The sequence below is a fragment of the Triturus cristatus genome, chromosome 1_1 (assembly GCF_964204655.1).
Source record: "Triturus cristatus chromosome 1_1, aTriCri1.1, whole genome shotgun sequence".
Classification (NCBI taxonomy): Eukaryota; Metazoa; Chordata; class Amphibia; order Caudata; family Salamandridae; genus Triturus; species Triturus cristatus.
The window spans coordinates 11,756,754-11,783,453 of NC_140579.1; the positions used below are offsets into that span (position 1 = coordinate 11,756,754).

The 26,700-nt window shown below is 48.3% G+C and overlaps 2 protein-coding genes across 4 annotated transcripts in view; both read left to right on the forward strand.

Annotated features, from left to right (window-relative positions):
* The first annotated feature begins 1,505 nt into the window (after positions 1-1,505).
* Positions 1,506-2,219, forward strand: LOC146869125 (uncharacterized). Its single transcript, XM_085632258.1, has one exon. The coding sequence runs from the start codon at positions 1,506-1,508 to the stop codon at positions 2,217-2,219; it is 714 nt and encodes a 237-aa protein (XP_085488384.1).
* Positions 2,220-8,689: 6,470 nt separating this feature from the next.
* The window catches only part of COASY (Coenzyme A synthase), a 133,445-nt gene continuing 115,434 nt past the window's right edge, over positions 8,690-26,700 (forward strand). Inside the window, exon 1 of one of the 3 annotated variants that reach the window (XM_085620390.1) lies at positions 8,690-8,826. The gene's annotated coding sequence lies outside the window, so the exon portion shown is untranslated. Of the gene's footprint in view, positions 8,827-8,918; positions 8,940-25,318; positions 25,427-26,700 lie in introns of those variants that run through there. The other 2 variants (XM_085621150.1, XM_085620535.1) reach the window with 2 other exon arrangements.

The following is a 26,700-nucleotide window of genomic DNA, read 5'->3' on the forward strand; positions in this document are numbered from 1 at the left end:
GAACAATTGGAGGAGAATTTGGTTGAAGCCCTGGATACCCACGTCCAGGGTTCAGTTAACAAAGCCTTGATTAAAGCTCTGAAGCCTTTTACTAAGCCTCTTCACAATTATGGCAAGAGGAATATGAAAACTCATCATAGTGGCGCGGAGAGTTCGCAGTCTTCTGCCCGAGTTTTGGAGCGCATGGCCAGAAATGTCATGAAAGACCATGGCTCCATGGCTTCATATACCTCTGACGAATTGTAACGCCCTGAACGCCTCAGGATCGTTTAACAGACACGATAATGAGGACGCAACCACTTGTGAAGGGTTAGTTATTTTAATGAAGGCAAAAATAATACAAAGATAAACAAAAGTTATAGTCACTGGAATCCTCCAGGCTAAGTACGTTACCAGCCCACCGCACGGATGGTCCTAACCGTCCTCTGCATATACGCCGATCCCGGCGTATGCCAACAGAGGGCAGTAATGAAATGGCCGACAATGCCAATCGGTAGGCTGTGAGGGGCACGAAGAGTGTTGGGGAGAATCGAGGAGTCAGGGAAACACCCAGCCGGGGTCTCTACCTGAAGGGAGCAGCCGCTCAACCTCTTCCTCAGACTGCACCGGGACGCGGAGTCACCTCCTGATGATGCGTCACCGATACCCCAATCAAATAGCAAGAAGACTGAACCGAGAGCAGCCGCTCGATCGATCCTGTGGACTTCCGAGTCTGTAACGCGGCAAACACCTCCTGGTGTGCGTTACAGCTGGCAGTCCCTGTATCTCTGGTCTGGCTGGGAGTTACGACTCCAACCAGCAAAAGCGCCACTGCGCTTTGACTCAGCCGAGTCAAAAAGCGAAGCTCAATGGTTGACCGGTAGAGCTTCCGGGTCCTTCACAGGTGACGATGGGGCAAGACACGGCCCAGGGAGTAACGACTCGACCTACCTCCGTTCTTGCCTTACTGGAGCACCTCTCCGGAACACTGCTCTTCACGAAGCAGGTACGTCGGTGTAAACACAATATCCGACAGCATTGTACCTCCCGGTTCCTCCCTTTATAGGGCGTGTTTTCCTTGAGTTATGTAACAGCTCTCCTGTTTACATAAGGGCGTGCTTTCCTTGAGTTATGTAACAGCTCTCCTGTTTACATAAGGGCGTGTTTTCCTTGAGTTATGTAACAGCTCTCCTGTTTACATAAGGGCGTGTTTTCCTGGAGTTATGTAACAGCTCTCCTGTTTACATAAGGGCGTGTTTTCCTGGAGTTATGTAACAGCTCTCCTGTTTACATAAGGGCGTGTTTTCCTGGAGTTATGTAACAGCTCTCCTGTTTACATAAGGGCGTGTTTTCCTGGAGTTATGTAACAGCTCTCCTGTTTACATAACCTCTCAACCGCTAAGCATCCTGGGAGATGTAGTCCGTTTTCGCTGGTTACCGTTTTCTTCCCCTCGCATGACAGGAATTCTTGACACGAATCTTTTCCGTCTACTGCAGATACCTCTGGCTCGGAGGTGGAGTCGGTGATGCCAAAAAAGAAAGCAAAAAAGCCGAAACATACTGCTTATAAGGCAGATGACAGCCAGGCTCCCAAAAATCTATTATTTGATCCCCAGAGCCTTATACACCCTCGGTCCACTGAGTGGGTACCTTGTCCGGAGGTGGCACATTATGTGGGTGTAAACCTGCGACAGGGTTTTGAGAAAGAGGTGCGCGCCACCTTACGATCGGAATGCCCGAGACCCTCTTTGACTGGCAAGGTGGCAGATACGCCAGAGTTGGATCCGAACATGGCTACGTTTATGCGAAAGTTCGCGAAGGACCCTAAAAAGGGTTTGGATAGAGCCTGGCGGGGGTGCCAACATAAACTGTTGGATGTTTCGGGCCCCCTTACCAAAATATTGGATGCGGCGGTCAACGCCAAGAACCAAAACGTTCCGTTGGACACATCGGATGTTATGGAGTGGGCTCAACGGGCCCTGTGTTTTTTGGGTAATGCCAATGTGGCGCTTTCAACGGAAAGGAGGCGATCCTTCTTAATACGCATTGACTCTCAACTGGCAGAGATGGCCACGACTGAACCGGGTTCCCTTGCCAATGGCATGCTGTTTGGCGACAAATTCGTCAAAGAAATGGGCAAATACGTGGCCACGTTTTCGGCACTAGATAAGGCGCAGGCAAACATCAAGAAGGTCTTCCACACTGGTGTTTTTGATAGGGCCGGACGCTCCAGAGGTTGAGGGTTCGGCCGAGGTTATAACCAGACCTCCCGAGGTGCCGAGCAAAGAGGCAGAGGTGGTCAGAAACCGCAGTTTTACCCCTCCCGCAATCGGGGAGGACGAGGTCGTGGCCACAGAGGAGTCTACAGAGGGCAGCAAAATTCAGCTGGAGATGGCTCCTATTCAGGTAAAGATTTTGAATACCACAGATTGCATGGTGGGAGGTCATATTGCGTTGTTCCTTCACAGGTGGCAAGAGATTACGTTCGACCCCTGGGTTTTACAAACAGTGCAGGGCTTCCAAATAGAGTTCTATGCCACTCCAAACCAGAGTCAGGTGCCCGGCTCCCTACATTTTTCCCTACTAGAACAGAGTTTCATCGACAGGGAGGTGGAGGCGTTACTCCAAAAAGGCGCGATTGTGAGGTCTACTCCCCACACTCGGGGTTTTGTAAGCACTATTTTCTTGGTTCCGAAGAAGGACAAAGGGTTTCGCTTGGTGTTGAATCTCAGGGAGTTCAACGCATGGGTGGTGTATCGCCACTTCAAAATGGAGGGCATTCATTTACTGCGGGACATCCTTCTAGAACACGATTGACTAGTTCGCTTGGACCTGAAGGACGCCTATCTGGCGGTTCCTATATTCCCGCCACACAGACGGTTTCTCCAGTTTCTCTGGCGCGACCAGTGGTTCGAGTTTTCCGCGATGCCCTTTGGTCTGTCTTCCGCCCCTTGGTGTTTCACCAAACTCATGAGACCGGTGGTGCAATGGTTGAGAGAAAGGGGGGTGCGTCTGATAATTTATCTAGACGACATCTTGATTATGGCACAGTCAAAAGATCTTTTGGTAATGCACCTTTCTTGGACGATCCGACTGTTGCAGGAATTAGGTTTTCTGCTGAATCTAGAGAAGTCGGTTTTGACCCCATCGCAATCGATGGATTTCTTGGGATTTCAAATCAACTGTCTCACGAGTCAGTTACTGCTTCCTCTGAAGAAGAGAGTGGCAATCCGAAAGGAATTGAGGAGAGCGCTTGCCTCTCCGACAGTATCATTACGGACGCTAGCTCGCCTGGTAGGTCTTTTGGCTGCATCCATTAAGGCGATCTTTCCGGGGCCGTTACACTACAGGGCCCTTCAGAGATTGAAAATTTTGCATTTACGCAAGGGTCTCTCGTATGCGCAACAGATAACCCTTTCTGCAGAGGCTCGTACGGAGATCAATTGGTGGTTAGACCATATGGATGCCTGGAATGGCAGGGCCATTTTCTCCACCATCCCGGACGTAGTGATAGAATCAGATGCCAGTCGATGGAGCTGGGGAGCTCGTTGCGGGACCCTGGAGACAGGGGGTCGGTGGTCCCAGGAGGAACTGAAATTGCACATAAATTGCTTAGAACTTCTTGCGGGAGCATTTGCGATTCGTACTCTGGCCCCTCAGAAGGTTTCTTGTTGCATTCTCCTTCGCATGGACAATGTGTCCGCGGTGCGATACATAAATCGGATCGGAGGGACCAGATCTCGCCTCTTGGCGGAGATAGCCAAGGACTTCTGGCATTATTGCCTGGACCGTCGTCTTGTGGTGACGGCGGAGTATATTCCCGGGTCATCCAACGTGATTGCGGATTGGAACTCACGACATTGGCGGGACAGCAGCGATTGGAGGCTGCATCCCAGCAGATTCAAGGAGTTGAACCTCAAGTGGGAACCTTGTGTATTGGACCTGTTTGCGTCCAGACTCAACAGTCAGCTTCCACGGTTCTACAGTTGGCGGCCGGACCCTCTAGCGGTCGGCTCGGACGCCTTTCTTCACTCGTGGACGACGGGCATTCTATATGCCTTTCCACCATTTGCCATGATCCCAAGGGTGTTGGCACAACTTCGCAGACAAAAGGCAGAACTTGTTCTGGTTACACCTTGTTGGAAAGCACAAGCATGGTTCCCAACCGCCATGACATTGGCTTGTGCACCTCCGGTTCGACTTCGATCATTTCCGGACATTCTCACGGACCCGCAGGGGCTTCGACATCCGTTAGTGTTGCAGGACCAGTTGGTTCTCATGGCCTGGAGACTTTCAGGCGTCGCTGGCAGGTGCCGGGAGTTTCGCAAGACACTCTCTTTTTCTTATCTCAGGCTTGGGCACCCTCCACACACAAACGATACGAATCTGCTTGGAAGCGATGGGTTAGTTGGTGTGGTGAGCGACAGAGTGATCCCGTGGGATCCGACATTCATCTGATTGTGAATTTTTTGTCGGAACTAGCCAAATCCGGCTTGGCATACCGGACGGTGAATAACTTTAGATCGGCGATTTCGGCGGGCCATCTGCATGTGGAAGGCAGACCGGTGGGGGAACACCCTTTGGTTTGCAAGGTGGTGCGAGGTATTCGTCTAGTGAATCCTCCTCAGCCTAAGTACACCATACATTGGGACGTCTCGGTGGTACTGCGTTTTTTGATGAACTGGCCGAATAATGAAGCTTTGTCTAGGAAGCAATTATCGGCAAAATTGACAGTCTTGCTGTGCCTAATCTCATATAGACGAGTGTCGGATGTTCGGGCCTTGGATTTGGCAGGTACAGTATTTACTCCTTCGGGAGTTTCCTTTACGATTTCAAGACGTACTAAAACGCACTAGCTGTGTATCACATACCCTGCTTTTCCTCATCACAGCAAGTTGTGTGTTGTCAAGTGTTTGAAGGTTTATGAGGATTGTACTAGGGAATTTAGATCTGATGTGTCAGGACAATTATTAATTGCTCTTCAGAGACCTTTTCGCCCGGTCACATCTGCAACCCTGGTCAGGTGGGTCACTTGGTTACTGGGTCTTGCGGGGGTGGATATTTCCATATTTGGAGCTCATTCTGTTAGAGGAGCTATGGCCTCAAAGTCTTTTGGGGCGGGTTCCCGGTTGCAAGATATCATGACTGTGGCGGACTGGTCGGCTGATTCCACATTCAAAACGTTTTACCATAAACCTATTGTGGATGTAGCTTCGGTGGTGGTGAATCAACTTTAAACTAGCATAATCGGAGCCTCCGTGGACTGACATAGAATGAAAAATTGTCTAGCAAGAGCGACAAAGAATTTTCAATTCTATTAAGGACACGGAGGCGAGGATTATCCCACCCAAGCTTTAATATGAACAACAATATTGTGTTACTGCTAAGATGTTGTACCCACCCTGTAATGCTGGAAGTTTAATGCAGTGTCATTGTTTCGAATGGAAATTACGATATCAGTTTCCATTTCAGGTGAACAGAACAAACAGACTTGAGTTTCTGGGGTTTCGGCATCGGCAAGGTGCGGTTCGTTGACATGACGGAGGAAGTCGCTTCGGGCAAGGTTCCACATCATGTGAAGTTTTCCAGTTTGGTTGGATGGTTGAAGATAAAGGCAAAGAAAGAGGAAGTTCAGACGTTATCGGACACTCTTATGTTGTGGACTGTGTTGTGATTGGTACATATACAGGAAGGGGGTAGTCCTTCCGGGTTCATGCCAGTTTAAAGTTGTTTATTGGCTGCTGTGTATGTCAGTAAAGAATAGAGAAGCATAATCCTCGCCTCCGTGTCCTTAATAGAATTGAAAATTCTTTGTCGCGCTTGCTAGACAATTTTTCATTCCTTTTCATAATTTCTAAACACTATGCACAATTACAGCCGGACGCTGTCCACTCCCAACCAGCAGTCTGCGTATCGGGTGCTGCAATCAACTTTTACCTCTGGGACGTTGTCTTAGAGAAATTAAAAGGTGAATGTGAGATTGTCGCCTCCCGTTAAATTTTGGCAAACCTGATTGTTAAGAAGTATGCTACGGCAAAGTAGGCTTTCGAATATTATTTATTCTCAAATAAGATACAACCACAGGCTGGGGCAGGGCGTAAGCTAGCAGTATGCCTGACAGGCTACTGTGGGGCGGGTTTGGTTTAACAAGTACTGTGCCTCTTTAAATTACTTTACCGTAGTGTGCAAAAATAAGGGCCCTAGAGCAAATTAAGAAACTGAGCCTACTAACTCCTGGAAGGGGGAAAATATACAGCATTAAACAGTTCTTCCTCTGCCCCGCAGGTTCCTGGGCATCAGTGCCGCTGCACCTGATTTCTCGGGCTCTTTCTCAGTGGGCCAACTGGCTTGCCAACATACATAACAGAGTTAAGCCCGGTACTCAGTGCGTTGCTAATGCCACAGCACTGTAATCCACATTTCAAATGCACTCTGTTTGACTGAGCCAAGAGCTGCCCTTTGCTCACACTACCCCTGGCAGCCTTGCTGTGGTGGTGCAGCCACATGGAGTCTGCACAAGGTCTCTGACTCCTTCCTGTCGTGCTTTGGCCTTGAGTCAGGACTCACCTGTTAAGCAGGTCTGCCACTGCACTTCTCTACTCAACTAGGCTTCAGGTGGCGCTGCGGCCTGCACTGTGCTTTTAGACTTACTCAGGGCACAAGTACTAAACAAGCATTTGCAATGCAATAGGTATTGCATTTACATGAGTTTAAGCTGTTGGCATTGTAAATGACGATGCCTTTTATTTGTTTTAGAAACTAAAACAAACCAGGCATTTAAGCCCGGTTTCCCCCAAGAACAGAAAATAACAAGCATTGGCATAGCCAATAGGTCTCGCCTTGGGGACCTTATAAGTGTTTAGCCATGCAACGGTTGATGTTGTTGCACCAAGGATATTGTGCTGCATAACTAAATACTTATAAGGTCCTAAAAGCGAGACCTATTGGCTATGCCAATGCTTGTTTTTTTTAATAGAGTGCCCCGGCCTATTTTTGATCCTAACCCTGTTGGTATCTCATTGACGGACAAGTTCTGTTAGCTACCATTGGGGTTTACTTTTGATTATGTGAGGGTCTGATCTGTTTCTGACTGGGGTTGATGCATTATGGGCGTTATTTGCATAAGTCAGTCCTTTCTCCATGACTCAATGTACTGCAGTTGCAGTTTTGCAGACTGCCAGAGGGACATTTACTATTGGTTCACGCAACGCGTCACAACAAGCAAACATGCTGCGCTGCATTGTGTGAAAGGAAGCAGGGTCGTAATGAGCACTCCGCAGCCCCGCTATGCTGAGGGGCCCGCAGTCTTCTGTACTTGAAGAGGGCCTCCTCAGTTTGTCTGTGCAGTGTGGTGTCTCTCTAAAGACTCTTCAGTGTGAAACATGCTCAGTGCTGACCCCGCTGACCTTGAAGTGAAGAGAAACAAAATAATGTATTTGTTTCTCTTCAGTCCCAGAATAGCAGGCACCTTACAAGAGTGGGTGGGGCCCCTCGGTGAGAGCTCCTCGACAAGGCAGAGGATGTGGTCCGTCGGCTTAAACTGCTGACTTTGGTGCAGGAAACCAGGGTTTGAGCCTCGAGGTCGCGTCCACACCCTGTGATTCTGGGTATATCACTTAATCTCCCCGTGCCTGAATGTGTAATGTAAATACGGTGCTCATGTAAAGTACTCCAATACCTTCGGGTCGAGTTCGCGCTATATAAATATGCAACAAAAAAAAAAAAAAAGGCACAGCTCCTCTCAGAAGGGTAGAGGCAGCAGAGAACAAACTGAGACAGAGGTAAGTAAGGTTGTCACCCGTCCCAGAGAAAACTACCGACCCTCTATTCACCTTTTAGTATTCTGCAAAGGCCCGACATAATTCTTAAGTAGAACTCTATTTAAAATGTTTTGCATTTATTTTAAAGTTGCCTTTCTGTCTTTGTTTACTCAAATTATCAGTTGGGTCATTATGGCAGCTCTAGAGCACCTTGCAAAGTGTTTTCTTCTTACACAAACTGTTTAAAGTATGTTCTGATAAGGGGAATAAAATATGACTTTAGGTGATTTCTTTACTTTTTGCATCGCATGTATAATAAAATACTAGTAATACCAGTATTCCTATGTGTGTGTCTATCTGTCTGGATATACCCACATACAATTAACATGTTTGTTTAGAATGCATAAATCTGGCTTTTTATGAGTATATAGCTGCACATGTATATTTAGATATCAGTACACACATACAGAGGCAGATTTAAACATTTTAACCACATACTGGTTTGCAATGAAAAGTAGTGGGACATATTGATATGTGTGGCATGGTGCAGAGTTTGCTTTTTCTGTATCATCTGGACTGGTACATTCAGCAGCTGAGAGCCTGGGGAAGGGGGTTTGTGGATGCTTGGTTCGGGAGGGTTGGCATGTCTGCACCCAGTCCATAACTGACTCAGACCGACTGGCCAATCGGAACGTCGGATGTCTGTATGGCGTACTAGGAGTGGCTGGCCTGGGGCTCGAGCTAAGCCTCTCTTTGGCTTCTTCTGACGATAGTCGATTGTGCGAACACAGCCTGGATAACTCCACAGCCAATCGGAACGTCGGATGTCTGTATGGCGGAATAGGACTGGCTGGCCTGGAACTCGAGCTAAGCCTCTCCTTGGCTGCTTCTGACGGTAGTCGATTGTGAGAACACGGCCTGGACAACTCCACAGCCAATCGGAACGTCGAATGTCTGTCTGGCGTACTAGGAGTGGCTGAGGCTTTCGCTGCTCTAATTCTAGGTCAGATGACGCATTAGCAGAAGCAGCCACTCACAGACGACATACAGCACTTTAGTGGGATGGCTGCTGTGCGACCCGGAAGAGGTGAGCGTTATGGCCGAATGACATGACACTAGCTGGGGACGGACCTGAGGCTGAGTTTACGGACGGTCCGTGTGAGGAGGGGGCAGTCGGTCCGTGTCAGGAGTGGGCCGACGGTCAGTGCTCGATGGAGTACACAGCCGTCGAACGCGGGCGAGCCCACTCTAGTCAGGCTGAGCTCCTGTCAGGCGCACTGAGCTCCGCCCCGTTCTCTTACTGCAAAACATCTCCCCGCGCCTGGGGGGGCAGTGAACATCTCCCCGCGCCTGGGGGGGTCAGTGAACATCTCACCGCACCTGGGGGGTCGGTGAACATCTCCCCGCACCTGGGGGGGTCAGTGAACATCTCCCCGCGCCTGGGGGGTCAGTGAACATCTCCCCGCGCCTGGGGGGGGGGGTCGGTGAACATCTCCCCGCACCTGGGGGGGTCAGTGAACATCTCCCCGCACCTGGGGGGGTCAGTGAACATCTCCCCGCGCCTGGGGGGTCAGTGAACATCTCCCCGCGCCTGGGGGGGTCAGTGAACATCTCACCGCACCTGGGGGGTCGGTGAACATCTCCCCGCACCTGGGGGGGTCAGTGAACATCTCCCCGCGCCTGGGGGGGCAGTGAACATCTCCCCGCGCCTGGGGGGTCAGTGAACATCTCCCCGCGCCTGGGGGGGGGGGGGGGGGGGGGGGTCAGTGAACACATTCATTAGTGCCATGAACTCCGCAAGTAAGAACGGCTTGGGACTTGGCGATCGATCAAAACCCTCTATATAGAATCTCCTTGGATTTTATAAACCAACAAAGCGCCGCTGTGCGGGTCTTAAACCTCTCTGTGAACGGAAGGGATTTTGTAAGATGGTTCACCGGCTATGATGCACAAAGGGGCATATCACCAACAACCGGCGATAATTGTCGCTCAGCGCCCTCACCGGGTATCTTTGGGGCATATTTACAAGGAGGCGATAATAAATTATCGCCGCTTTAGCCGCGGAAAAGCGGCGATAATTTTATTGCCTAATTAGCAAGGCCACGCTAACACGTGAAACCTTGCTTTAGCGTGTGGATTCCTAACGCCCAGCTTTGCATCTCTAATGAGATGCAAAGTGGGCGTTCCTGACATGACAGGAGAAATGTCGCTAAGCGACATTTCTCCTATCATCCAGCCCCACGCTATGAAGCATAGCGTCAGGAAAAGTAGCGATAACCCCGCGATAACCCCGGTTATCGCTACTTTCCTTACGCCTGCTTCAGGACTGACTCAGCCATGATATCCTATGGTGAGTGGATATCATGGCTAAGTTTGTGAGTCCCTATCAACAAGCTAACGTGAGATCATCGCTGGGTTTCCAGCGATAATCTCACATTAGACAGTTAGCCTGAGGATTTTTATCGCTGAGTAGATAAGCGTTGCTAATAGCACGCTATCTCAGCGATAAAAATCCACGTTACACGGCGATAATTATCCTCACGCTAAGTGCGCTGAGCGATAATTATCGCCGGTTGTTGCTGATATGCCCCTTTGTTCGGTTTTAAAAGTATAGATACATAAACATTTGTGAGAAATAATTGGCAAACATTAAAAAGAGAGAATACCATCTATATTTGTGTCTAATAAAGGTTTACAATGGTACAACAGAATTACAATTATTGTCTTTCATAATAAATTGTTAAAATTGAGAATACTGCCCCCCACTCGCATACGGTTTTACCTCGGTGTGTGATTGCTCTCCGAGGCGCCTGTGCGCGCAGAAAAACTCTGCATAGTTCCATTTAAACCGAGTTCACGCCAGATGACCCGCTCCATTAGATGAGGTGCAGTCTGGCTTCATCCTGGCTCACAGCACTGAAGCAGCACCGGTGCTGGCACTGCACGAGCTGCAGATGGTGGTGGGCTGTGGTCAAACAGTGCTCTTGGTTTTACTTCATCTGCCGGGCTGCCTTCAACACAGTCAATCACAAGACCTTCATCTCAAGGCTTCAGGATTGAGCATAAATGTTCAAGCGCTTGAGTGGACACAATCCTATTTAGAGGACAGACTGCAAGCCACAGCTCTCTTCTCGGTCCACATTTGAAGCAGTGGATCATGGAGGATCCTAGGGCTCCACGCCAAGCCCGACTCTTTTTTTAAAATATCTACCTGCACCCTCTTGCAACTCTCAGTATTAGATCCTTTGGCGTTCACTTCATCTACTGCGCAGATGGTACACAGCTAATTCTTACTTTGGACAACTCTCGGCCAGAGTTATTGGACACATTTAACAACTGTGTAAGAGAAGTCTCGATTTGGCTAAGTAGCAACTTCTCAAGGTTTAATGTAGATACAACAGAAATCCTATGCTCAGTGTTGCCAGATTGGGCTATTGTCCCCACAAATAGGTGATTTTTTTCCTATTTGTTCGTGAAAAACACTCCTGTTAGATCATGTAAATTTGGGCGACATTTGCCCCAGTGTGCGCAATATTTGAAGTATCGGCAGCGCTGTCAGATACTCTGCAGTTTCATGTAGGGTCCTTCAATCAATCAATCATTTGTAAAGCGCACTACATACCCGCGAGGGAATGATTGAATTTTATTATTGTATCAGTTAACATAAATTGTTACACAAAGTCTCCTATATAATATCCGCAAAACTTACTTGCTACAATAGACATCATTAACTACTACAAATTTGATGTACTACATCCAGTAAAACAAATCCAAAAAATACAGATCATAGAGTATAAAAACACTAAAACCCATTTATCAATTCATAAAAAGTACAGTGAATAAAAAGTGGAAGATGGGTACGCACTGGCTCTTTTATTTTTATTTATTTTTTAAACCAGGGACTTTTACCCTGGGCAGAAACTTCACAAAACAGGCAAATTCATATAAAAGTTCAACATAGAGAGGCATTCTAAGACCTATTTTGGAACAGAGATTTCGACTAAGTACGAAGTTGATACATCTTGTCACAGCATACAAATCAAAGTCTGGGCATGCCCAAAGTGCAGTCTTAAAATTCTAAAGTGCAAGGTGCGTTACTTAAATGTTCTTTAACTTTGTGTGCAAATTTAGCAAATCTAGCCAGTTCCATCGGTGTCTCCAGGCTAAACAAGAGTTTCATGGCATCCTTGCAATTACGTGTCCCATATTTTAAAAACAATGGTCATAGTAAATTGCGACGTATGTGTGTTAGGCAATGGCATATGCAGACCAGATGAGCCATGGATTCTGCATGCTGATGATATACTCTGCAGTTGGTAATTGCCTCTTGGGATTTCCAGCGCCTGTTGATATCTTTTATCGGCAAGGCCATAAGCCTCGCTGTTAAAATTTGCTTTAAAATTGTCTTATTTAATGCGGCGTCGAGGTATGGTTGCCATTGCCAATCTTCATAGGAGCTTACAAGTATCCCAATATTACTTTTGGAACTATTCAAATCCTTCATGTCTTCTTCACTGGATAGTGCTCTATCTTGATTTTTAATATAGATTTTAGTGTGCCAGGCCGATAGATCAGATCCTGCAATTTGGTCATGTCAAGCTGTAATGCAGTGCAGGCAGTTTTCAGGCCATTGCTCCATGTATTGTTGGCTTTCATAAAAATCATTTTCAGGATTGACTTCATAGTATTCGGAGGGGCCGCACAAACCCCTCTGTGATACCGCAAGAACGTTGCCCAATGTTCGTAGTTTTGCTTGTTCAGCCCAAATTCCAGTCGCACCAAGATATTACGTGTATGTGCTGGGATCTGGAAAATTCGCTTGTAGGCTCGACAGTTGATGTGTTCAAGACTAACAAAAGCCGCAGGGAATGCTAACTGGCCATATGTAATTGAGGGAAGCAGCTTGGCCCTTATAACTCTTCTAATAGATTCCGTTGTCGGGCTATTTAGTTTGGCATTAAGCTTGCACAAGGCAAACGTCACTGCCTTGGCCTTTGTTTCGGCTGAAGCTGTTGATTTCCCATTACTCATCAGCCAGACCCCTACATAATTATATTTGGTTACTGTTATTATCTTTAAGTTGCCCAACAAATGTTGTCCGAGTTTGTTGGCATACTTTCCGAATATAATTACCTTTGTTTTTCCTGCATTTGCTCTTAGGTCATTCTTATTGTTGTAAAGATTTAATGCATCCAATAGTCAATGCATGCCTACTTGTGTGATCTAATAGCACCATATCGTCCGCATATTGTATTAAAAATAATCTGTTTGAGCCAATTTTTGGAGATAGAAGATTTGCATTGAGGATTGTTTTGGCAAGGTCTGCCGTGTATAAGTTAAAAAGCAAAGGTGCCAATACGCAACCTTGTTTTAGACCACAGTCTGTTGGGATCTTTTTAGTAGCAGAATTCATTGAAGTTTTCACCTGTACCCAAGTTCCAGTACAATGGCTAATTATTGCCTTTAAAAGAGTCTCTGGTATCCCCCAACCTTGTAGTTTCCGCCACAACAGACTCCGATTGACTCCGTCGAAGGCCGCGAAGTAGTCCACGAAACATGCAAATAGAGGGAGAGACATTTTCTGTGTAGTCTGTTCTATCATGTAAGCAAGGGCTGAAATATTATCCATTTTGGACGCTCCTGACCTAAAGCCATTTTGGCAGCTTGGTAGGATTTCATTTTCATCAGCCCACGTCTGCAGGTCTTGTAGAAGGAGACTAGCATAACCTTTAGCCTCAATGTCTAAAAGGGCTATCAACCTGTAGTTTGAGGGGTCCCCGGTATTGCCCTTTTTATGGATAGGTTGTAGTAAAGATCCTTTCCGAGTCTCTGGAATTGTTGAATTTGCCAGACAATGCTGGTAGAGCGGCGTGAGTATGCTACTCCAGAAGTCGCGGTCTTCTTTAAACAATTGCCCTGGTAACCCGTTAGGGCCTGGTGCCCCATCCTTTCTAATATTTTTTTTAATTGTTGTCACGCGTTTCCCTACGACCAGGGCTTCTGGAGGTATCTCCGTATTTGATGCATTCCTTACCACTGCCGATCCGGATTTGTCTTCTGCGGCTACTAGTGAAGTTTCGGGCAGAGCGGTGATGGAAGAGAGCTCTATGGTTGTGCGCAGATGTAAGATTTTGTGCGTCACAATATAATGTTGTTACATAGGTTATCCATATGTCACTAGCAACCACATTGCACCTGTCTTGTCCATGACAAGAGAGCTTGTTAATGTATGCCCAGAACTCAGCCTGTTTATTTGGATTTAACAAGGAAAAGACATGTAGCCACTCCGAGTCTTGTTGTTTTCTTTTATTGTCCCACACGTTTTTCCTATGGATTTTCTTTGCTAGGAGTTGGTTTTGATATGTTTCGTATTCTCCGTTTTGCTTATGGATCTGTGTGGCTGTTCTGAGCGACCTCTTACTTTCCTCCACATTATCGCATCGTGGATGAAATTGGCGACAAGACGTTTCTATAGAGACTGGAGAGTGTTTTTTACCTTTCAGAAGTTGGTATACCATAGTCATTAATTTAGTCCAGTTCTCATTAATATTACCTGTCGTGAAATCTTCGGCAGTTCCAGGCCAATTATTTGTCCACCGTGTTAGGGCTGCTGTGTCTATTTTTGTCTTTTTTAGTCTCCTTGGCAAAACATATATTTCTTCTCCATTGGCATTACCCACGGAGATGATGGTCACTAGTTGGGATAGGAAGTTTTTGAAATTCCGTCACTAAATTATCTTTTTTTCCCACCTTGGGTACCCTCTTGGAGGATGCCTTGCTGGGGAACTCATATACCATATTAGGAGATTTTAATTTCGATCTTGAGCAGCCAGAGGACCCAGATACAGCACGTCTTTTTAATATTATGGAAACTGCAGAACTGCTACAACGTGTAACGGGTCCCTCCCACCAGGCTGGTCATACCCTTGATGGGATTTTCTCCAATACAGCGGAACTAGCTTTCGCAGCTCTGCTACCTCTGGCCTGGTCAGACCACGCGGGAGTTCGGTTTATATCACACCTACTCCCCATCTAGCCAACGGGCGCCCCCAAACAGTGGCCAGAGTAGTCAGAGCTTGGAACAGGGTGGAAGCTGAGACCTTATCCAGGGTTCTTTCCACCTCGGTTACACCCATGCCCAGTAATATGGAGGAGGCGGCATTGTCGTACACGAACTGGATCACCCAGGCTTGTGTAAAACTGGCTCCACCCAAACCTGAGGTTTTAATAGATCTTTGCCATCAGCTCCATGGTATACGTGCGAATTAAAATCGCAAAAATGCGTATGCAAGAAATTTGAACGTAATTGGAGGAAGGCATACATGGACGGAGAAAAACGGATATATCTGGCGTGCTTGGCCAAATATAAATGTATGATAAGGGAAGCCAAACAAAAGTACTTTGCCTCTCAGATTATAGCAGCAAAAAATCCTACGAAAGAAATTTTTTGCACTATTAAAAAATTGTCCTCAGTAAACCCTGCTTCTGTTCCGGCCAGCTCTGAGCTTTGTGAAAAAATAGCTTCATTCTTTTTGAATAAAGTTAATACTATCTTCGCCAGTCTTAACGACCCTATTGAGAGGAATCAGGAGGGCGTTATAAAGTCCAATGAAACTTTGCCACCTGTTATCCTCAAGGAGTTTAGGCATCTTACCGTTCAGGACACCCTGGAGCTAATAGCTAAAGCCAACTCCGGGTCCCCACTGGACCCCTGTCCACTGAAAATCATTAAACTGGCGCCAGGGCCGATTGCCACCCATCTCACAGCAATCTTTAACGGCATGTTTGCCGGAGGGATATTCCCAACAGTTTGGAAAAAGGCATCTATCCTCCCCTTGTTGAAAAAACCTAATCTGGATCCCTCCGACCCAAACAATTTCCGGCCTATCTCTCGTCTCCCATTTCCGGCTAAGCTAGCTGAAAAGGCGTTAAATTACCAACTCACAGCTTTTGTAAGGAACACCTCACTACTGGATCCCTCACAGCACGGATTCCGGGAAGGACACAGCACCGAATCCGCGCTGATCACGGCTACGGATCAGATCAGATTTACGGTGGATCGTGGAGGCAGAGCAAACTTGATTCTTTTAGATCTCTCCGCTGCGTTTGATACCGTCCATCATGGTCTGTTGATGGACCGACTTAAGAAAAGTGGAATACAGCAAAAGGCATGGGACCTGCTAAACTCTTTTCTTTCCGATCGCAGCCAAATAGTTTCCCTGGAAAATTTTGCTTCCCGACCTTTCTCGCTGCCTTGCGGAGTCCCACAGGGATCCGCGCTGAGTCCCACACTTTTCAATATCTACGTCTCCTCCCTAGCGCCCATTGTCAGAAACCACGGTTTTAGAGTTACTTCATATGCGGACGATACGCAAATTGTTGTGTCTCTTTTACCCGGCCAGGAACGAGGGTTGGACCTGAATTTTCAGTCTTGTATGTCCGAGGTGGCGCAATGGATGTAAAACAACTGCCTTAGGTTGAATTCCAACAAAACCGAGGTTATGTTGTTTGGCAACAACCCTAGTTTCAGGACTCCTGCATGGTGGCCGCAGGAACTGGGGACCCTTCCCACTCCCGTAGACAAAGTCAAGAATCTTGGAATGGTAGTGGATGCCAAGCTGTCCATGGCATTACAGGTAAAGGCCGTAGCTTCTAAGACCGGCTACATCCTGAGAATGTTGAGGAAGATTTTGTTCCTGCTTCCGCAGGAGCATCGACAGACTGTTGTAGCGGCCCTGGTTACATCTAGACTGGACTATTGCAACAGTCTTTACCTCAACATTCGGGAAGGCCTGTTGCTTAGACTGCAGCTTTTGCAGAATGCCGCTGCCAGACTCCTCACTGGCATCCCTAAGTTTTCGCCGATATCAAAAGCCATTCGGGATCTACACTGGCTTCCTATTAAATATAGGGTCCAGTTTAAGTCCCTTTGCTTGGTCTTCAAGGCCCTTCATGGAGAAGGCCCGGACTTCCTTATCAACAGTCTTAGAAGATATGTCCCTGCCGGACATCTTCGCTCGTCAGATGCTTGTCTGATTAAGGTCCCTCTTACAAGGAAAGTTAATTGGGGAGGCCGTAGCTTCTTTTACGGTGCTGCCAAGTTGTGGAACGGTTTGCCACTTTACCTGCGTTGCATGGAAAATTTATTCCAATTTAGGAAAGCGCTGAAGACCTGGCTGTTTGTTAAATAATTCCTGAGTTTTGGTTTATGGAGTAATGGACAGCGCCAGGACACCTGTTTGGTAATCGTGCGCTATATAAATTACGATAACATAACATAACATAACTTGCCCATAGAAGCGACCACACGGAAAAATATAATCAATTGGTGATTTAGATGGCCCCTGTGTTTCTCTGTTGAAGGCCAATTTAATACCATGGCACGTTTGTATTGATTTTAATCTGTGTATATGTAAGAATTTATTCATCATCATTCCTGCTTTATCTGAGGGCAAAGCTTCGTCAGGTTTCATTCCAAGGTTTTTTGTATTAAAATCTCCGGCTATTACGATCCCACAGTTTGGTCGACTGCTCAGTAATTCCTCATGGGTATCCACTAGCGTTTTCATATCACTGTGTCTGGGGGCCTCATTGCTATTAAAGTAGATATTCACAAGAATGATCTTTATTGGGCATCCGTTTAATTTCAATCCTTGTACTAGGACTGCCTGAACCATGTCCATATTTAATAAAGGTTTTATTTTTATGTTGCTACTAATCCGCGTGTATATTGATAAGCCCCCTGACGGTCTTCTAAATATGTTGCACTTTTTAGCAGGCTGTTGAAATTCCATGAAGTCTGGTATGGCCATTGGGATGAGCGACCACGTTTTTTGCAGACATACCAGGTCCCCTGACTGCAAGAATTCAAATACTTCCTTGTGTTCTGTAATGAGGCTTATAGTCCGTCAACATTCCATGAGATTATCTTGAGGAAGTTGCCTGGTTTATTGCCCAGGAAACCATTTCCTTGTGTGCTAGGAGCACACGTGCTTTGTTTGAGTGGCTTGGGCAAAAACGGTATTTTTATGTTGTCCCCTTTAGAATGGATTTTCGTGGGCGCAGTGTTGAATTTGGATGCAATCCTCTTTTTAGCATAAATGGCTATTTCTCTTCTTCTGCGCTGTGAACATTGATCCCCCAGTTTGCAAACCTTTCTTTTTCTTTCATAATTTTTTGTACAAACGAGCCGTCAGTCCATTTTAGTATTGTTGACTCTCTGGTTGTATTGTTGTCCAGGATTTTGAATTGAACTTGGGTGAGGTCTTCACTGGAGATAGTTGAGAGCTCTGGGATGTAATGAAAAATGTGTAGAATGTTGGACCTGTTTAATGTGTCTGTACTTCCCTGTGATGTGTATTCAGGTGTAAAAATAATTGTATTATTCTTCTCCTCTTTATATCCTTGTACTGGTTGGCTGGCCGTAAGGGAATGTGCGGCAAATCGTCACGTATTTGTTGGAGATACTTTGTGGTCGATATTGGCTTCTTGGGACCCCTGTAACTCACTATTATTCAGTGATGTAGATGCTATCACTTCTCTATTTAGTGCTGTCTGCTGGATTTTCCTATGGCTTTCTTTGTGCTGTACCTTATTCAGACAGCCTATACTGGCCAATTGCGGAGACTCATCTGATTTGTGCTGTGACTGCTCTTCCTTATTGTTGACTAGTCCGTTTGAAGTTGTTTGGAATAAAGGATTATTTGGTATAGTTAGATTTTTGACCTGGCTTTCCCTTTGGAAGATCGGAAAAACCTTCTGTGGTTCGAGGTTCTTGTGTGTGGGCACCTGTGTTGCGAGTTTTTTATTATGTCGGACATCGATGGGTTCCCTAGCGCCTAGTTGTAAATCCTTTGCCTTTCTTTGTTGTTTAAGTTTTTGGCCTGTTTTTTCAGGCGTTTCTTCGCCCTTCTTGAAAGGTTTTTACTCAGTTCTGTGGTGTGCTCTAATTTTGTGACCCCACTGTTGTTACCATGTGAGTTCTCATAGATTATAGATTCCTCAGGCGATGTTTTGCTTTGACGGGGGGCTGATGGCGACTGCAAAACTAATGGAGATATGCCTGCGCACAAAATTGGTTTACTGTCTTGTGTGTTTGTCAGTGTCGGATTTGTTTCTGCTAAGTCAGTTTTCTCCTCGGGGTTGTTTACAGTGCTCACTCCAATTTCAGTTTGTAGTTCATTTGGGGGGATTGCAACTCCTGCCGGACTATTCGTACCGTTTTGTGTGCCATCTTCTGCAGGCCCTTCGACTATTCTTTGCAGGCTCTGAACTATAGTTGCCTCTTGTCTTTGCTTTAATTCTATTATGATGGATGTTAGCACTTCAGGCAAAGTGCTAAGTTTCTCTACAATTGGAAGGCATGAGCACCTAGCAGTTGGTTGCAGCCTCAACGACTCCATTTTTCTGTCTAAGGTGTTAATTTTAGTTTAGATGTTAATCATGGCTATTGTGAGAGCCTGTATATTACCCATTTGAGTTTCCAATTTTTGCGTTTGCCATGTAAGCGCATTGATGGTTGTTGCTAATGTAGAATTTATTGAGGATAGCAGAGAATTTTGGTTGAAACATCCGTTGTGGAGTGTACATTTTGTTTTGTGGTTGAGTGAAGCCAATTCTGATTTCCCAAAAGGCTATTCTCTTTCCGTTCCTCCTGCAACGAGAGTGAATTTTTTATCCAGAACAAAGCTTTGAATTATTGATGAACTCCGTATCAGGGCCGGGGATTGAGACAAATTATGCTGGTTGTCCCCGCCCCCCTGCCTATAAATTTGTTTTAGCCTCTGCGCGAATATGTTGGCTGTCTCTATTTGTCTGCTCCAATGTTGACGATATTTCCAAGACTTCCAATTTCCCCTGACTTAATCCTCTTGTGACCCTCACGGCACTTCCGTGTGCTCTAAAACCAATGAGATTTCCAATATTTCTTGATGTACTTGCCCCATTATGTCTTGCTCCTTCTCCCCAAACAAAGGAGGGTCTAAGGCTTCAAGCCTTTTCTCATGTGTGCCCCAACATTCTGGCCGTGTGACTGATTCAAAGACTTCTGAGTCTCCCAGCTTTAACCCGTCTTTCTCCATTCCGGCGCTAATCCCATAGGGTAGCCGTGTCTCATTATCTGGACTTCCTGTTTCGCAGCTCAGGCCCGGGGAAGTTTATGGTGTTGAATGTACTAATGCCCTGCTGTATAACATACTTTTTTCTAGTTGGTTTTGGGCAGGCATTGCTGGCGCTGGCGCTGGCGTTAGCGTTGGTGTTGGCATTTGCGTTAGCGGCGTTTTCGGCGTTGGCGTCGATGGCATAAAGTATTTACTGATTGACTTATTTATTAAATGTGGGTTTGAGGTTGATGACTGCACCGAGGGGGTAGATTCCAACCGCGCTTGCTCCCTTGTCGATGGCTTTGGTCTAGAGACTGTACCATTTCCTGCGCCAGTTAGTTTGCCCATGCTGAAGTCTGTTTTTGATTTGATTTACTAGTCTGACCCCCGGAAAGCCAGTGATTTTGTCTTCTAGTTTGTCTTTTTGTTTTTTGTTTGTTACTGCCCTCGCTGCCGCCCTTTCCCAGATTCTTCCTCCTCCGCTGGTGGTCAATGGGTGTCAGGTGGTTATATACACCTAAAGCGGAATGAGCAGGATAATGTGCACATCAATCCTTGGCAGGATATGGCGGTATATTGCAGTGGACACAAAGCAGAAGGGCAGAATAGAGCAAAGAGCACAGGCGTAAAGTACAAAAAAGCGGGGGCAGGAGCAGGGCACACTGGGGCTCCACAGGCTGCACTCAACCTAGCTCCACAGGCTGCACTCAACCAGGGGCGCCTACTCGGGTGCTCCCGGGCACTACACTTTGTGTCCTCCAGTAGGGAGTGCACGCTCCTTCCCTGCGCACTCCTACAGCAGTAATGGCGCGTGCTCACCTTCTCTCACGGCCCCCCCACGACTGCTCTCTCTGGTCGCGGCACTCCTGCTCCGCGCTCAGCCTGCTCCCGTGCACAAGATGGGAAGAGAAATGCTTGCAGGGAAGGTCTCAAGGCGCTGGGGGGGGGGGGCGCTACTGATCGAACAGCCAGGTCTTGAGTATTCTCTTGAGTCTGTCGTAGGCTCAGTGGGACGGTGTTCCATGTCTTGGTGGCGAGGTGGGAGAAGGCTCTCCCGCTGGTGGTTGTTCTTCGGATGCGCGGGACGTTGGCGAGTGAGAGGTTGGCGGAGCGTAGCTGGCGGTTGGGGATGTAGAAGGAGAGCCGTTCGTTGAGGTAGGCTGGGCTGATCTTGTGGAGTGCTTTGTGTGTGTGGATGAGGAGCTTGAAGGATATCCTCTTGTTGACAGGGAGCCAGTGCAGCTTTCTCAACTGGGAGGTGATGTGGCCGTGTCGTGGTACGTCGAGGATCAGTCGTGCCGAGGCGTTTTGGATGCGTTGTAGTCGTTTGATGGGCTTGGTCGGGGCTCCCGCGTAGAGGGCGTTTCCGTAGTCAAGTCTGTTGCTGACGAGGGCCTGGGTGACTGTCTTTCTTGTATCTGTCTGGATCCATCTGTAGATCTTGCAGAGCATGCGGAGGGTGTTGAAGCAGGAGGAGGAGACGGCATTGACTTGCTTGGTCATTGAGAGCGTTGAGTCGAGGATGATTCCCAGGTTGCGTGCGTGGTCGGTGGGTGCCGGGGCTGCCCCCAGTGCCGTCGGCCACCATGAGTCGTCCCTGGCTGAAGGGTTGGAGCCGAGGATGAGGACCTCCGTCTTGTCCGAGTTCAGCTTCAGATGGCTAATCTTCATCCAGTCGGCTATGGCCTTCATTCCTTCGTGGAGGTTGGCTTTGGCGGTGATGGGGTCCTTGGTGAGGGAGAGGATCAGTTGAGTGTCATCGCCGTAGGAGTTTATGTTGAGGTCATGCTGTTGGGTGACGTGTGCCAGCGGGGCCATGTAAATGTTGAACAGTGTCGGGCTGAGGGAGGATCCCTGGGGTACGCCGCAGATGATCTCGGAGGCTTTGGAACGGAATGTGGGGAGGTGGACGCTCTGGGTTCTGCTGAAGAGGAAGGAGGTGGTCCATTCCAGAGCCTTGTCTCGGATCCCTGCGGCGTGAAGGCGTGCGCGTAGTGTGCGGTGGCAGACGGTGTCGAAGGTGTCGAAGGCGGCGGAGAGGTCTAGGAGGATGAGTGCTGCGGTCTCACCATTGTCCAGCAGGGTCCTGATGTCGTTGGTGGGGGCGATGCGGGCAGTCTTGGTGCTGTGGTTGCTGCGGAAGCCTGACTGGGAAGGGTCCAGAATTCTGTTTTCTTTAAGATATCGGGTTAACTGTCTGTTGACAATTTTCTCGATGACCTTGGCCGGGAAGGGGAGCAGAGAGATGGGCCGGAAGTTCTCGAGGTCTCTTGGGTCTGCCTTGGGTTTTTTGAGTAGGGCGTTGATCTCGGCGTGTTTCCAGCTCTCTGGGAAGGCCGCGGTCTCAAGGGAGAGGTTGATGACGTTGCGTAGGTGGGGTGCGATGGAGCTGCTTGCTTTGTTGAAGACTGGATGCGGGAATGAGTCTGACGGAGACCCGGAGTGGATTGTGCTCATGGTCTTGATGGTGTCATCGACGCTCACGTTGGCCCAGGCTAGCAGGGGGTGTGGTCGATGGTGTGCAGAGGGTCTGTTGTGTTGCTGTCTGTTGGGGTTGTCTGGGTGTTGAAGCTGTCGTGGATGTCTGCTATCTTGCGGTGGAAGAAGGTGGCGAGGGAGTCGCTCAGGGCTTTCGACGGCGGGATGTTGTTGGTGTTGGAACTGGGGTTGGAGAGTTCCTTCACGATGTTGAAGAGCTCCTTGATATTGTGTGCGTTGTTGTCGAGGCGGTCTTTGAAGGAGGTCCTCTTGGCCACCCTGATGAGGTGGTGGTGGTTGCGGATGGCATCCTTGTGTGCTGCGTGGCTGTCCGGAGTTTGTTCACTGTGCCTTTCCTTCTCTAGTTTCTGGCAGGCTTGCTTGGAGGCAAGGAGTTCTGGGGTGAACCAGCTGGCCCTCTTGCTGGTGTCTCTGTGGGGGGGTTTCTTCAGCGGGGCAAGGGTGTTGGCACAGTCCTCGATCCAGCGTCTGAGGCTGTGGGCAGCGTCGTCGGTGTTGGAGGGTTCGGTGGGTGGGCTGAGAGCGAGGTTTGTATGTAGTTGGTCTTCGGTGATTTTGCTCCAGCAGCGGCAGGGGATCTGTTGGGTGCGGTGGTGTGTGGTGGGTTTCTGGAAGGCGAAGTGGATGCAGCGGTGGTCGGTCCAGAGGAGTTTGGTCCAGGGCCATCGCCAGATTCCAGATGTGGGCATTTGGGCCTAGAGATGTGCGGGCAAAAGGTTCTTCTAGGCACTTTTGGATCCCGGCCAACTAGGGCTCTTCAATCACACGTTTCCTGCAAGCAAGTCTTGTTGGGACGTGACACACTCTGCAGACACTGATGTGAGACACACAGACTGCGCCAGCAGAAGAACAACATGCAAAGAAACAAAGCACTACAGAAACCTGGCAACGCCGAGTGGCAAAGTGCCACCAGGTGGAGGGGTGGGGGCAACCATTGGCACATAAGAGACGAGGAGCACATCGGGTGCTCCAGGGCAGTGGCGGCCTCTCGGGCAGTGCCCCCTTTGTTGCTGGGGGTCGGCCCATCAAAAGATGACTTCTGGCAGACACTTGTAGGAGTTGCGCGGGCCGGGAGGTTAATGATCTTGCAGTCTCTTTTGCTGCTCACTCACAGCCGCCCTTTGAACAAGGCGGTCCCACAGCTAGACTGCCGACTTTGGAGCTTGGAATCCAAGGTTCGAGCCTCTTGGTCGACTCCACATCATGTGATTTTGGGCAAATCACTTGATCTCCCCGTGCCTACCAGCATAACAAAAAATGTGTCCTTGTGTGACGTACCTGGTGCTCATGTATGGAGCCATGTGTTCAAAACACATGCCCCCATAAAGACAAGCTCCGCCGCATGTTTATTTTTGCATCTCGCTTTCACTCTAAAGTGAAAGCGAGATGCAAAAATAAACCGTGGCTGCCTGTCTAGTTTTTTGCTTGCCCATGGGGTTATCTCCGCAGCAATAAAACGGAGGACTGTCTTTCATTGTGGAGAGTGGAGAGGTGTGGCTCACTGGTTAGAGGAAGCAGACCCAGAAGCAGAGGACGGCCCGGGACCAGGGTTCAATCCCCGACGCGGCAGGGTCGTGGACCAGGGCCAGCGGACTCGATAATTCTCGCTTCGGTGCCTACTTTAACCAGGGATCACACTCGGCGACTCTGGGCATTAGCTTGCCTCATCTCCACAACGGCCCCCCACATTCGCCAGGGATGCCTGGTTTCACCTTGGAGATACTCAGGAGGGACCATCTCACAGGGATAGCCAGGACGGGTTCCCCAGCGGTCTACAGCGCCAGGACGCCTCAGGGCAGCAGTGCGCTTTACAAGACACATACATTTACATTTACATCATTCAGCTATGGGGAGGGTCGCGGCTGTCACAGCATCGGTGCCATTCATTTTCAGCCAAAAACGTGGGTGTACAAACGCGTCCCTGTAACACACCCTTGACTCCAAACGACACAAAGCATGTTTTGTGTGAGAACAGAGCACCCATCGGCACACAACATGTTTTGCACCGGATAGTAATTAGGACACACTGCCTTCTCTCACTCTCTGCGCCGCCCCAAAGCCTTAGTGAGTCTGGGCCACTATGAGTGTACTCACTCCCTGGTGATGTCGGAAGTAACCTGCAGAGACAACTCCACCTTTCATCCTTCATTGTGACACCTGTGCAGTAAAGGCGCTATGAGGCCCAGCAGGTGAGCGGTCCCTGCTAGTGCGTTTAGTGGCCTGCAGGTCAAACCAAAGAATCTCTGCAGAGTTGACTCCGCCTTTTATACTTAAAAATAAAAAAATGCTGAGGCCTCCGCATAACAGCATAGCAGAGCCAGAGAGGGGACGGGTTCCTGCTGACGTCTGCAGTGAGATGCAGGTCAAATAGCGACTCTCGCAGGGCCGACTCCGCCTTTTATCCATGCAGTTGACACTTTTACACCTGAGATTTAAAAACACCATGAAACCGCAGGGCGAAGGCTCCCTGCTGACGTCAGATGGGACCTGCATGGTCACTAAATTTTTATGTTGTTTTTTCGGTTTTGTGACGAAGACGTTATTTTATGCGATGCACAAAATATTTTAATATTCATTAAAAATAATGCAACTTAAAATAAAGTATCACTTCACTATTTAGAATTTCATGTTTCTTGAGATTTTTGTGGCGCTGCAAAGAGCGTGGTGTTAGGAGGGTTATTGATCGATCGATTTAAGACGTGATGAAGTCACCCAAAAACTCTTTAATATCACTGGATACGCGCGGACTGTCCAATGATCGGCAGTTAAAGGGGCACCGTCGGCGTTTAATTGTATTATTGGTCATTGTTAATGGAAATGCTGCTGTTAGTAGAAGCAGAAAGATTGTAATTATTATCCCTGTTAATAATAACCTGTTAGCAGATGCCATTGATAACTCTCTGTCGTGACAGCGTTAGAAGCCCAACTGTGCAAAAGCCACTAACCTGACCAGAAGGCAGCAGGGACGATGTCAGAACAAAGTTCCTTCCTTCCCGTAAGCGCATCGTTCCCCAGAGAGGAGTAAACTACTCTGTGGACAGACGCCCCCCCGGGGGAGAAGAGAATAACAAGGGATGGCTCTGTGAGGCGCTTCTTGAGACCGGCTCTGAAGAGTCTCGGGTTCCGCTGGCGTGTCGTGGGAGAACTGCACCAACTGAAAAGGAACAAAGGCAGGCGTTAAGGAGAAAGAACGTAGTCTCTCCTGTGGGGCCTACTACCCTATTTCACAAGGGATTCCTTTTCCCCACCCTTCCTACCTGAAAGCGAGGAGGTTTGATCGACGGAACCCCCTTCTTATCTGTGGAGTCGTCAAAGGGAAAATGAACAGAAAGTCTGGTGCAGGATCCTCCTTGTACTGGTGGCTCCAGGAGGGGGATGCGTCCCAACAGAGAAGTCTGTTCCTCACTCGCGCTGTTCTCAGCACAGCATGGGTGTAGCTGCTCAATATGGCTTCAACGTGAGTCCCCTCTCTGATAATAGCCTGGGCAGTCTGGGTAAACGCGTTAAAAAGCACGCGTGAAAGGGCCTAAGTACCTAGGTATAAGGGCGGTTCCCAGCTCATTCCGCGGAAAAAAGGAGAAACAAGGGTCTTGCACCCGCGAGGAGCCCTACCTGATCCTTTGTCGATTATTTCGTGAAAGTCTCGGAAACAGGCGCCCGACCTCCGGCGGGGAAGCACCATCCGCCTGGCGCTGGCGCGTAGTTCAGAATGTCTCGAACGGGAAGCCTCTCAGTGAACGGGGTCCTGGAAGGATGAAACACGCCAGACCTCCGGCGGGGAAGCACCGTCCGCCTGGCGTGCGTTGGTTGATTCGGAACGGGAAAGATTGTCAAGCCCCGTTTCCTGGAACGGGCGGGGCTATATAGCCGCCCAATCAGTAAGCGCGCTAGTTCTGGCGCTGCGTGGGAGAGAAAAGGGGTGTTCTGGGAAGCGTAGTTTTGTGGCCGGGTTGTTGGTAGCCGTACTTCACGCAGGTCATGACAGTACCCCCTCTTGAGGACCGTCGTCTCGGCGGTTGTCCAGGTTTTCCTGGGTGTGTGGCATGGAATCGCTTGATTAGTCTTGGGCAGTTTAAGTTTGATAAGGGTTCCCAGGTTCGGTCCTCCACCCCATACCCTTTCCAGTCCACTAGATATTGTACCCTTCCTCTCACTAAGCGGGAGTCGAGGAGCTCTCGAACTTCATACTCTTCTTGTCCGTCTATTTCAACAGGTGGAGGGAGTACGGGCAGTCTCACATCTTTGGGACAGGGTTTAAGTAAGGAAACATGGAACACAGGGTAGATGTTCCAGGACTGGGGAAGAGTCAGACGTATGGCTACAGGATTTAAAATACCTTCAATGCTATACGGGCCTATGTA

Bases quoted from the DNA above. Each gene is read 5' to 3' on its own strand.
- LOC146869125 (XM_085632258.1), top strand. From the start codon at position 1,506: ATGCCAAAAAAGAAAGCAAAAAAGCCGAAACATACTGCTTATAAGGCA.